Below are 12,542 nucleotides of genomic sequence, written 5' to 3'. Positions count from 1 at the left end.
TTTTTTTTTTTTTTTTTTTTTTTTTTTTTTTTTTTAAGTCACGATTGTTTCAATCTGGTGTTTTCGCGGATCTGGGAAGCCCTGGTTCGAATCCAGCTCGTGACAAGACCAAAGGTCATTTACCCTTCCTATAATTCCGGAAGTTGGGTGGTATTCAATATCGGTATTTGATTCAGACTTTTAAAAAGTCTTTAAAAGTTTATTGGTATTTAAAAATTTCAATTTTTATAGATTATCTGGATAGGATTTTTGTAGACTTCTTTTTATTAATATAAATAGATGAAATTCAATAATCCAATCTCAAACCTTTCAATTTTCTGGAGACTTTTTTCCTTTATTTAAACTAGACAAATTTTTCATCAATTTAATACGTTTCAAATCGTTCATAAATACTCATATACTTTTTTATTTTTATCTTTTTATTATTTACGTTAAATTTTTTAGCTTGCTGTTGTTCGCACTTCGCAGCAAATAAGTGATGTAATAGGGCAATAGCTTAACTTATGCATAGTGCTTTCAAAATCCCAAGGGATAGATAAGAGTTAATAATAATAATAATAATAATAATAATAATAATAATAATAGTAGTAGTAGTAGTAGTAATAATAATAATAATACAATTAATTTGAGAAATTTTTTAATTCGATTGTATGTTCATTGATTATATTTTCTTTATGTATGGTGTATTTTATTTTTGTGACAATCAATATTTATTTTTTTTTATTTTTTTGCAATGTATTAATTTATTTATGATTTATAAAAATATTTTTTTGATTATCTATTACAATGTAGTATCTGTCCATAGCTACTTTCTTAACCTACTGAAACACAAAGAGTCAATAGTTGCTTCCACTGAGGAGGCTCGAACCCACTCCCCTCTAGGTGGGAGTGCAATGCATTAATTTATTTATGATTTATAAAAATATATTTTGTAAGAAAATTATAATAATATATTAATGAAAGTTATGGAATGTTTGTAAGAGTGTATTCAATTTAGAGTTTTAATGACTTTTGTACATTTTTTAATATAATTTTTTTTTAGAACTCTATAAATATTTGTCCTATGGATTTTTATAAACTCTTATAAAGTTAATGAAAGTTTAAAAGATTCTAGGAAAGTCTACAAGAACTCTACAAACGTCATTTAAAATTCACCACTTTAAAAGTTTTTGAAAGTCTTTAAAAGTCTTGATTAAATATACCCCTCAAGTGTAGTTATGATTCTTTGTGCTTCAGTAGGTTAAAAAAGTAATTATGAACAGAAATTGCATTGTAACAGAGTCATTAGTACTTAGAAAGAAAAAAATACTATGTAATAATTATCATCAACTAGTATTGTAATTTCATTTTTTTTCTTTTCATCTTGAAATTGATAGGAAGTGATTTATGAATTTTAATTTCACAAATAAAGAGAATTGCAATTTCTCTTTCCAACCAAACAATATAATTATGCTCCGATTATGCTCCGCAAAGAATTAGGTTGTAGTTGAATATTTGAATTCCAACCAAAACTACATCCTACCAAACACGCACTTAATTTTAACTATAGAAATGAATTACTTATACTAAAATATTGTCATATTTTTATAGGGCTGTTAGCGAACAGAGCTTTCGACAAACAAAATTTAGAACTCGGTTAATAAACGAACAGAGTCTGAACAGTGGTAAGCTCGTTTGCTAAGTGTTCACGAACAAGCTCGTTTGTGTTCGTTTAGTAGTGTTCGTGAACAAGATTGTTTGTGTTTGTTTAGTAGTATTCGCGAACAAGCTGGTTTAGTGTTCGTTTAATAATGTTCGCAAACATGTTTACAAACATATATATATAATTGTTCGTGAACGTATATTATTTGTTGTTCACGAACAAATTATGTTCATGAACATGTGCATGTGTTTGGTTATTAAGTGTTCACGAACGTAAATGAACATGTTTGTGAACGTGTTTGTTAACGTTTGTGAACACGTTCGTGAACGTGTTCGCGAACGTTAACGAACACTAACAAACGCTTAACAAACGAACACGAACAGGATTTTTAAAAACCTTAACAAACGAACACGAACACCCCAAAATCCTTAACAAACGAACATGAACAACCTCCGTTCGTTTATGTTCGGTTCGTTAACAGCCCTATATTTTTATAATATATTTTAAATTTGTCCGTAAATATTATTAAAATATTATTATCATAATAAAGATTATGATATTCATTTTTTTTTTAATATGTTACCATGGTAGCCATGTCAATAATAATTGCCAAGGAAGTTTTATCGAGAAGGAAACAACACTATTAAGATAATTAATTATTAATTTTTTTAAATGAAATTATTACTATTATTTATTTATTTAAATACATGGGGAGGGTTCATTTGAAATGCTCTCACATAAAAAGCAAAGATAGTTGAGTTACTTAAAAAAAAAGTTAATTCATAAGTTTTTTCTCTCGCCTTTTCGTGAGTTTTCTTCTCTCTAAGTTTATGAGACTACTGAGCACCAAGTTCCGAACGTTCCTTTGGATTTTGAGAGAGACGAGGCGGCTTACTATGTAGTAGGGCGATTGGTGACAGAAAAACCAATCAAGTTTATGTATTTTCGAGACACTATGGCGTTGATCTGGCTTCCGGCTATGGGTATGAACGTGAAAGAGTTACAACTATATAAGGCGATTGGTGACAGAAAAACCAATCAAGTTTATGTATTTTCAAGACACTATGGCGTCGATCTGGCTTCCGGCTATGGGTATGAACGTGAAAGAGTTACAACTATGACTCTATCTTTTCTGATTTTATCATGGGGCAGACATCTCCCGTGTTATGGGAGATAGTCCATGGCCTTATCATAATAAAGATCATGATATTCATTTTTTTAATATGTTACCATGGTAGCCATGTCAATAATGATTGCCATAGAAGTTTTATCAAGAAGGAGACAACACTATAAAGATAATTAATTATTAATTTTTTTAAATGAAATTATTACTATTATTTATTTATTTAAATACACGGGGAGGGTTCATTTGAAATGCTCTCACATAAAAAGCAGAGGAGATGTGGTGGGGGAGGGTAGGATGAGGGACGTGAGTGTGGGAGATGGGAGGTCTTTGAATGAGGAATTAAATGCAGCGGGAGATGAGGAGGGAGTCGTTGTGGGAGAAACTAAACATCGACGGATGGAGGATGAGTCTGAGGCTGTAAATGCTAATGATAAATGGGTTGCTCCTATGATTGTTGAAGGCTTTGGACTCCAGGCCCACCCGACCCAATGAGTTGCCTAAGTTGGAACTGCAGTGGGCTTGGAAACCAATTGACAGTTTAGGCTTTGTTGGGCTTGGTTTGTCAAAAGAAGCCCAATATTCTCTTTTTATGTGAGACAATGACTTCAGGTACTGTGTTAGAGAGAGTGCGAGTGAGGCTGAAATACGACAACTGTTTTGTCGTCAACGCTAGAGGGAGGAGTGGGGGGCTAGCATTACTTTGGAATGCCGGGGTCAGTGTGGAGGTGAGGGGGTATTCCAATCACTATATAGACGCTGTTGTCACCCGTGAAGATGGAGGTACCCAGTGGCGCTTTACTGGCTACTACGGCAACCCTGATCGGCAAAGGCGTCGTGATTCTTGGGATCTCCTTAGGTATTCATCTTCCCTTAATAACTTACCTTGGGTTATAATGGGGGATTTTAATGATTTGTTACTGGAAAATGAGAAAATTGGAAGGGTGCCTCACCCGGGTTGGCTTTTGAGGGGGTTTGGGGAGGTAGTGAGGGAGAGTGGATTGTCTGATTTTGCATTTCAGGGATTTCAATATACTTGGGAAAAGGGTAGAGGGACAGATGCCTGGGTTCAGGAGAAACTGGATAGGATTCTGGTTTCGGGGGATTGGCGTGATATGTTTCCGGGGGCGAGGGCTTGGTCCGTGGAGGGTGGTTGTAGTGTTCATCTGGCGTTATTTTTAATGACGGACGATGGGCGGGCTACCCAATTTCGACGGAGGCCCAGGTTTGAAAATGTCTGGGTGCGTAATCCTGAATGCAGAAGGGTTATAACGGATGTTTGGTCTAGGTTGGATGGGGTGGGTATTGGTAATAGGCTGACAGAATGTGGGCGTGTGGTCTGGAATTGGGGGCGGAGGCAGACTCAGGGAAATTTAGAGGAGGTTAAGGTTTGTAAAGCTACTATGGGTAGACTTAGGGGTTTAAGGGATGGTGGCAGTGTTCGGGCTTTTGAGGACTGCCAGAAGCGATATCTTAGCCTTTTCCGGGATGAAAGTGATAAATGGAAGCAAAGGGCAAAGGAGATGTGGTATACTAGGGGTGATAGTAATACTAGGTTTTTTCATAACTCTGTTAACCGGAGAAGGAGAAGAAATAGGATCACCTGTCTAAGGGATTCGGCGGGGGTGTTAGTGTCGGAGGAATGTCAAATGGGGCGTGTTATGATTGATTATTTTGTTGAGTTGTTTTCGGCGGAGGGAGGTGATGCTCGCCCCGTGTTGGAGTGTTTGGAGAGTCGTATCACTGCTGAACAGAATGAATTTCTGTTGCGGACAGTGACTGCGGAGGAGGTGAAGGGAGCAGTCTTTGCTATGCATCCAGACAAATCGCCCGGACCTGATGGGCTTTCCCCTGCTTTTTTCCAGACTTATTGGGAGGTCTTGGGTGATGAGGTAGTCTCATTTTGCCAATCTTTTATTCATTCTGGTCAGTTGCCTGAGCATGTAAATGAAACTCATATTGTTTTGATTCCTAAGTGCAAAACCCCGAAAATGATGTCAGAATTTCGCCCTATCTCCCTTTGCAATGTTATTTATCGTATACTTGCAAAAGTTTTGACTAATCGGTTAAGAGTTTTGTTAGATTCCATTGTTTCTCCTGCTCAAAGTGCGTTTATCCCGGGTAGGTCCATTATTGATAATGTCTTGATTGCGTCTGAGTCTGCCCATTGGTTAAAGCGTCAGTCTGGTTGTAGGGGAGGGTTTGGGGCCCTAAAAGTAGACATGAGTAAAGCCTACGATAGGGTTGAGTGGGACTTCTTGTGTCAAGTGTTGTTGAAATTGGGTTTCGGGGATCGTTGGGTTCGTTTGATGAGGGCTTGTATTTCAACTGTGGAGTATAAAATTCTGGTGGAGGGGAAGGAGTGGGGTCCTGTTACTCCGGGTAGAGGTTTACGTCAGGGGGATCCTTTGTCTCCTTGTCTGTTTATTCTTGTTGCGGAGAGCCTAAGTGCTATGTTGAGAGTCCAGGAGGAGGTCGGAGCTCTTCATGGGGTGCGGGTAGCTAGGGGGGCTCCTTCTATAAGCCACTTATTTTTTGCTGACGACTGCCTTTTCTTTTTTCGGGCAAATGTGTTACAGGCAGGGGTTATTAGGGAGATCTTGAGAGAATATGGGAGTGCGAGTGGCCAAAAGGTTAATCTTGATAAGACTTCTATTGTTTTTGGGAGAAATGTCCACCAGGAGGATAAAGAGGCTATTTGTGAGACCCTTGGGGTTCGTGAACAGCAGGGTGGGGCCAACTATCTGGGGTTACCGGGCTATGTGGGCCGTCGTAAGAGAGAGATTTTGGGGTTTATTCGAGATAGGGTGCGTGCGAGAATTGTGAATTGGGGTAATCGGTTTTTGTCAAGGGCGGGTCGGGAGGTTCTCTTGAAAACTGTACTTCAAAGCATTCCAAATTACGCTATGAATGTATTCCTGCTCCCAAAGGGTCTGTGCTGTGAAGTTGAGCGAGTTATGAATTCTTTTTGGTGGGGATGTGAGAGGAGGGAGCGAGGGGGAATTCGGTGGAGTACTTGGGGTGACTTGTGCAAACCAAAGAAATTTGGGGGTATGGGTTTTCGTAGGGTTAGAGAAATGAATCTCGCAATGCTAGGGAAGCAGGGCTAGAATTTTTTGACTAAACCAAACTCTCTTGTTACTAGGGTCTTTAAAGCAAGGTATTTCCCGACTTGCTCTTTTCTTGAGGCTCGGTTGGGTTCGAATCCTTCTTTTGTGTGGGCTAGTATTAGGGAGTCTCAAGGGCTTTTGACAGAAGGTGTGAGAGTGAGGATTGGGGATGGGGAAGGTACTCGAGTGTGGGGTGATCCATGGCTCCCGGGAAATGACATCCCTTTTATATCGACTCCAGAGCCGGCTTATCTCGGCAACCCTGTTGTAAAATCGCTTTTCTGCTCGGATTCTCTTACATGGGACTATGAGCTTTTGAGTGACATTTTTTGTGAGCGGGATGTGAGGCTTATTTTGAATATACCTCTCCCAAATATAGCTGTTCGTGATTCCATTTTTTGAAGAAAGGAGGAGAGTGGAGTGTATTCGGTGAAAAGTGCTTATAGGGTTGCTTCGGGTGAGGAGTTGGGAGGGGGGGTGGGTACTGCATGGTGACGGAATAGCGACGGAAAAATTCCGTTGCGAATTATTGCGACGGAATAATTCCGTCGCAATTTGGCAACGAAATATAAAAAAAATTAGGGTATCTGCGTCTGTTCTTCATACAAAAGACGCATATACCGTTTAAAAAACGAAAAAAAAAAAAATAAAACCAAAATATTCCTTTTTACACCCCTGTAGCAACTACAAACACTATGTGAAATTACAATACAATTAACTCTTAATACAAATTACAATTCCAAAAATTATAGTACTTCACTCTAAAACTAAAAAATAATCAATGAAATTACACAAATTTACAATTCCAAATTAAAAATAATTGAAAGCTATAAAAAGAGAAAAGAATGAAATTACAAAGAAAGTCTTATACTAACTTCTCTCACTACTTTAAAGTCGTTGTTGCACCATAGCAATTGATATGAATACTGAACAAAGATATAATATTGATTCAATTCATTCAAATCCTCTGAAGTGACTCAAGGCCATATATCATTCTTGTACATCATTAGTATTCATAAATCATAATCCTTGTGCTCTTAGGGAAATAGTACTCACTGTATACAAAGTCTTTGGCCACACTGCATTTATTGCACCTCATATCCCATAGAGCAAAGGACCCTTGTATCAGCTGCACATCCACAACCAATTCTTTTAGTGCAAATAAGTCAAGTTAGGTAGAAAAGCTTGTTGAGGTTATACCCAAGTCAACAGATGTGTTTAAAATATTACCAGACAGGAACAACATCTTCGATTTCCTGGAACCCAAGCCCAAGTAGCCCATCAAATTAGGCCAATACAAATGTAAGACTAGGTTCCTTTGTAGTTTCAATAAAGACTTGATGCAAGTAGCGGGACAGTTACAGATCAATCAAGAAAAAGAATATAAAAATATATTGCACTGAACTAAAGGTAAACAAAAATTCACCTGATCTTTGACTACAAGATCACCAACTCCAACATTGTCTTGACTAAGAAAGCCAGAAATAGATCCAGATCCATATGTGATTGAGCAAGATGTTCCTGAGCTGATAACAAAGGATAAGATAACTTGATTTCAAAAATAAGGCTTTGAAGGGGCTACTTATTGTCACATACTGTAGCTTATCACAACCATCAAATTGAACAGTCATACTCAACATTATTTTTACCTATCTTTGTATAGGTAGAGGACTTGCTTGACTTGTACTTTAATTTGAATGAAAATAGCAAGCAATCTGAGGAGTAAATTAAGTTTATCAAAGAAGAGTCAAAAAATCTGTAAAGGGAAAACATCAAAAGTGAGCAGGGCATACAGAAAAGTAGCACTTGGATGACGGAACCCAGAGATTAGAACTGCCAGTGTCAAATATAACAGTAAATTTCTGAGAGGGTAACCAATACTGATCTCTCCATAGTATTGTGCATCCAAGTAATTCTTCAAAGAGACAATGCCTGTATCTGAGTCACCCAACTTGTTGTTAGCACCCTTCCCACATTTTCCTTGCACTCTAGCTGCTTTGGCTGCTTTAATACTGTTGAAATCCAAGGGATTCTTCTTCAATCCAACTCTCAGTAATTTCTCAGAGGAAGCAGGAAGCACAGGAAGCAGGATTTGTTGAGTATAAACCGTATAAATAAATAAATAAATAAGAATTATGTGATTAAAAAACAAACACAAACACTACAAAACACACCTCAGATTTGTTGAGTATAAAATAACCAAAACTTCTCCAGCCTTCCAATCAAGCAAGAACCTCTCTATTTATTAATCTGTTTATATTTGCCCGAGCACTCTCCTGCTTCCTAATCCCTATACACATGTCTTTTCAATTAACATCACCCATTAGACATAAATATTGCATAACAGAACATACCAAACTACATGAGAAAGTAAGAAATCAAAGTCCACAATTATCAAACAAAATAAATCATTAAAATTTCAATCCAGGTAGAAAAACAAATACTTTACCCTCCAAAACAGTTTGAGTTGATTTACATCCAATCAAAACGTAACTCTCATAATTAACCACGACCAAAACCCATAGCCATAACAAAATAGGTAATTGAAACCACAAAAGAGCTTACTTCCACACCTCAATCAAACAAAAGAGAAATTTAGGGTTCTTGGACTGTACAAATACATATAGAACGAGGGAGAGAGAAAGAGAGATGTATTACCTGTGAAGCGCTACAATGTACAACCCTCGGTATCCCAATCATATTTGCATAATTAATCAGAACTAAACTATAACAAAAATTTCTATAATATAAAACAAATAAATAAAATAAATAAAATAAAATCAAAAACAAAGAAAACATTACCTGAATGGACGAGCGGCAGTGGAGACTGATGTGCGGCGTGCGGCGACGGGGCGACGACGGGAGCGGAAAAAAGCAGTTGACGGCGGCGAAGGCTGTGGGGAAGACGATGGAAGCAGTGTGGTGGCTGTGGGGAAGCCGATGGGCGCAGTAGTGGCGTGCGTCGATGGTGGCGCAAGGGCAGAGCTGTTTATCGGTAGTGTTTGGCAATGGTGAGTAATGGCTAAGGCAGTGGTGTTTGGCGATGGTGAGAGAGGGTGTCGGCTGAAGTTTTGTATTAGTGAATTAAGGTTATCATTTTAACTTTTATATAATATATAATATATATAATATATGATTTGATTAAAAATGAAAAAAAAAAAAACCAAAGCCACGTCGTTTTGGTAGTAAAACAATTGCGACGGAATTAATTCCATCGTTAATTCCGTCGCAAAATTTATTTATTTTCAAATAAATTGTTACATTTAGCAACGGAATAAAATCCGTCGCAATTTCCGACGCCATTTCGCGATGAAAATTAAATACCTTGTCATTTCCGTCGCCATTTCGCGACGGAATTAAAATTGGTCGCAAATTCGGTCGTGAGTTTTTTGCCGCCAAGTTTTCGCGGATTTTATTTTCTATTTTTGCCAAAATTAGCGACGGAATTCTTTTCCGTCGCTAATTGGCGACGAAATTATTTCCGTCGCGAGTTTCCGTCGCGAATCGTGATTTTTCTTGTAGTGATTGTCTGTTTTTTCGGAAATCACGTTTCCCGTTTCGGCCTATCTCTGTATTTATGTTAATATTCTGTGTATTCCAGACAATCATTCTGTTCATTTCTGTGTATTCTAGGCAACCGTTCTGTGTATTCTAGGCAACCGTTATGTGTATTCATGTTAGTAACACATATTGTGATGCGTTTGTGCATTCGAATGTTTAGGAGGATGAGTTCTGTGTATTTTGTGTCAATATTCTGTGTATTCATGTTATTAACACAGGTTGTGATGTGTTTGTGCATTCAAATGTTAGGAAGATGAGTTCTGTGTATTTTGTGTCAATATTCTGTGTATTCTGGGCAAACATTCTGTGTATTCTATATAATGATTATGTGTATTATAGATAATGAATTCCCTGGAGTCATCCGCGTCCGCGTCCACTAACATCTGTGTATTTTGCATCAATATTCTGTGTATTCTGGGCAAACGTTCTGTGTATTATAGATAATGATTATGTGTATTATAGATAATGAATTCCCTAATGTCGTTCGCGTCCGCGTCCACACCAAAACGACGTCGTTTTACGTACGTGGTGCACATTGCTATGTGCACCGTGGTGCAGGGTATAACGATTGTTGTATCGCATGGTGCTGGTTTCTATGGTATTGTGGTTTAAAATAGCAATGGGTCGTACATTGCTGCTAGAAGTGGTCTAGCTCGGTGCCTAAATGATCCTCATATAGCGGAGGCTATAGTTGTAAGGGAGGCTCTCTCTTGGATATTTGAACAGGGTTGGCATAATATTGTGTTGCGATCTGACTGCTAGATGGTTTGCAAGTTCCTCAATGATGAAGTACCAGACTATTCTTATGAGGGATGCGTTTTAAATCATTGCCGTTTAACACTTTGAATAAGTGTATAACCACTAGTACTGTCAAAGCGGGTCGGCCCACCCCATTAGGCCCGCAGCACCGCGGGCCTAATTTTTGGCAGGCTTTTGTGGGCCGGCCAGTTAGGCCCGAGGACTAGGATTCATACAACTCTAGCCCGCCCCACGCGGGTTGACGGGCCCCGCGGGCCGGCCCGCAGAATTTTTTGTTTTGCTCTAATTTTTTTTAAAAGTATAGTGTGTACACAAAGTGTACACATGGATATATATTCATGTGTTCACGTACTGTACACATGAATATATATTCATGTGTACAGTACATACGTGTACACATGAATATAAATATATATTCATGTGTGTATATACATATTTTATAAAAAATAATAATAATGGCGGGTCGTGGGCTTTAGCGGGTTAAGCCCGTTAGGCCCGCTCCTTCGTGGGCCATTTTTTTGTAGCCCTAACCCGCCCCACCGCGGGGCGGGTGCGGGCCAGCCCGCGGGCTTCGGCCCACTTTGACAGCCCTAATATCCACTATGTTAATCGATCAGCGAATAAGCTTGCTCATGCATTAGTTATAGTTGCAAGTTCTCAATCTGGTCATCTTATTTGGCTTTCTACAATTCCTTTTTTTATTGAACATTTAATTTTTTGAGTTTGATGAAGTTTGTTTCCTTTAAAAAAAAAAAAAAAAAAAAGAAGAAGAAAGAAGCAAAGATAGATCTGATTTATTTATTTAGGTCAATAGTTGAAGGTTGCTAACAAATAAAGAAGAAAAATGATAGTGTTAGTTTTATAAATAAATCAACGGTTGTGAGATTGTGTATTTTTACTATAATCCGTAACTATTGATGAATCATGATGAATGACTAATATCAATTACTCTCTCTGTCCCGAATCGGTTGTCACATTTGTTTTCTGCACACTTTTTAAGGAATTAAAGTAAATGTTATGTGTTTTTCAATTATGTCCCTCACTTTTTCTCACTTTTAGAAATAAAAGCAATAAAGAAAGCATAACTCATAAGGGTAAATTGGGAAAAGTAGAATGATGGTGATGTTCAATTTCGGAAAGTGGACAACAAAGAGGTAAGACAGGTAAAATGACATAGAGGGAGTATCATTTTTTACAAGTACAAAAGGAAGATGTTCCCATTTAAACAAACAAACACACACACACACACACACACACACACCCACACACACATAGACACACACACACACACACACATATATATATATAGGATCATGTGAAACAATTGCCTTAGGTGAGAAATAGGATAAAATTATATCCGTAGATTGAGTCCAAATTAAGGGTCCAAATTGGAGATTTAAAAAAAATGCGGTGGCATTATTGTAATTTTGTGTAAGTTAATTTTTTTTTCCTTCCAGTGCACATTTTTCCTTCTTCCAATGCACATTTTTATGCATTACAGTGCACATTTTTTCTTCTTCTAGTGCACATTGTTATGCCATACAGTGCACATTGTTCGTTCTTTCAGTGCATATTGTTATGCCATATTGTACACATTTTTCCTTCTTCCAGTGCATATTGTTATGTCATACAGCGCACATTGTGAGAATGGTTGCCCAAGAGAGAACTAAGAGTCACTCACAGTCGTCCACGTGTCCAGAATCAATGAATCAGATTTAATTTTAAAAAAATGACGCGGTGACATTTATGTAAATAACTCAAACTTTGGTGCAAGTAAATGTGTTACAAGTGCAAGTTACTAGTGCAAGTTTGCAAGTAAAGTCACTTACTAGTTCAACTAGTTTCACTTACATGTGCAAGTAATTTACGTTGGTAACATACGTACACCTAATGATAAAGCCTTTTCGTCTTTGCACTTAAGTGCACTATATGAAACTGCTACTTGAACTCTTAACACAATTTACTTGCACATCGATGTTCAATTATTTACAAAAATGTCACTATTTTTTTTAATTCGTGTTTCTGATCCGTTAGATTTAGACATGTGAACAGCGTTGAGTGGTTCTTAGTTTATCCTTGGGCTACCCGTTCTCACCTGAATGGAGGCTTGGGGCACGCTCTACCCAGGAGAGAAATAAGAACTATTCACAGCCGTTCACGTGTCCAGATCAAGGAATCAAATTTAATTTTAAAAAAATGACATGGTGGCATTTTTATAAATAACTCAATCTTTGGTGCAAGTAAATGTGTTATAATTGCAAGTAGCTAGTGCACCTTTGCAAATGAAAAAGTGCAAGTAAAATCACTTACAAGTGCACTTATTTTCACTTACAAGTGTATGTATATA

General features: G+C 37.6%; 2 protein-coding genes across 2 annotated transcripts; one reads left to right on the top strand and one right to left on the bottom strand.

Moving 5' to 3' along the window:
* Positions 1–3,367: 3,367 nt before the first annotated feature.
* On the top strand, positions 3,368–6,323 carry LOC116024317. The gene is made up of 2 exons (XM_031265212.1): positions 3,368–4,657; positions 5,345–6,323. The coding sequence occupies exons 1-2, from the start codon at positions 3,368–3,370 to the stop codon at positions 5,873–5,875; spliced, it is 1,821 nt and encodes a 606-aa protein (XP_031121072.1). The 3' UTR covers positions 5,876–6,323.
* Positions 6,324–6,812: 489 nt separating this feature from the next.
* LOC116024316 (aspartic proteinase-like) lies at positions 6,813–7,898 on the bottom strand (the record flags this gene model as incomplete). Its single annotated transcript, XM_031265211.1, has 5 exons — positions 6,813–7,004; positions 7,106–7,211; positions 7,302–7,401; positions 7,525–7,590; positions 7,669–7,898. Coding segments are annotated over 5 exons (546 nt in total), but the record flags the coding sequence as incomplete, so codon positions are not given.
* Between the last annotated feature and the right edge of the window lie 4,644 nt (positions 7,899–12,542).

The sequence above is a fragment of the Ipomoea triloba genome, chromosome 7, assembly GCF_003576645.1.
Source record: "Ipomoea triloba cultivar NCNSP0323 chromosome 7, ASM357664v1".
Classification (NCBI taxonomy): Eukaryota; Viridiplantae; Streptophyta; class Magnoliopsida; order Solanales; family Convolvulaceae; genus Ipomoea; species Ipomoea triloba.
The sequence above is the reverse complement of the archived record's forward strand: the minus strand, read 5'-3'. Positions and strand labels throughout refer to the sequence as shown.

Coding starts and splice junctions, on each gene's coding strand:
- LOC116024317 (XM_031265212.1), top strand. CDS start 3,368: ATGACTTCAGGTACTGTGTTAGAGAGAGTGCGAGTGAGGCTGAAATAC. Junction 4,658..5,344: donor GGGAGGTCTTGGGTGATGAG/GTAGTCTCATTT, acceptor AATGTGTTACAG/GCAGGGGTTATTAGGGAGAT.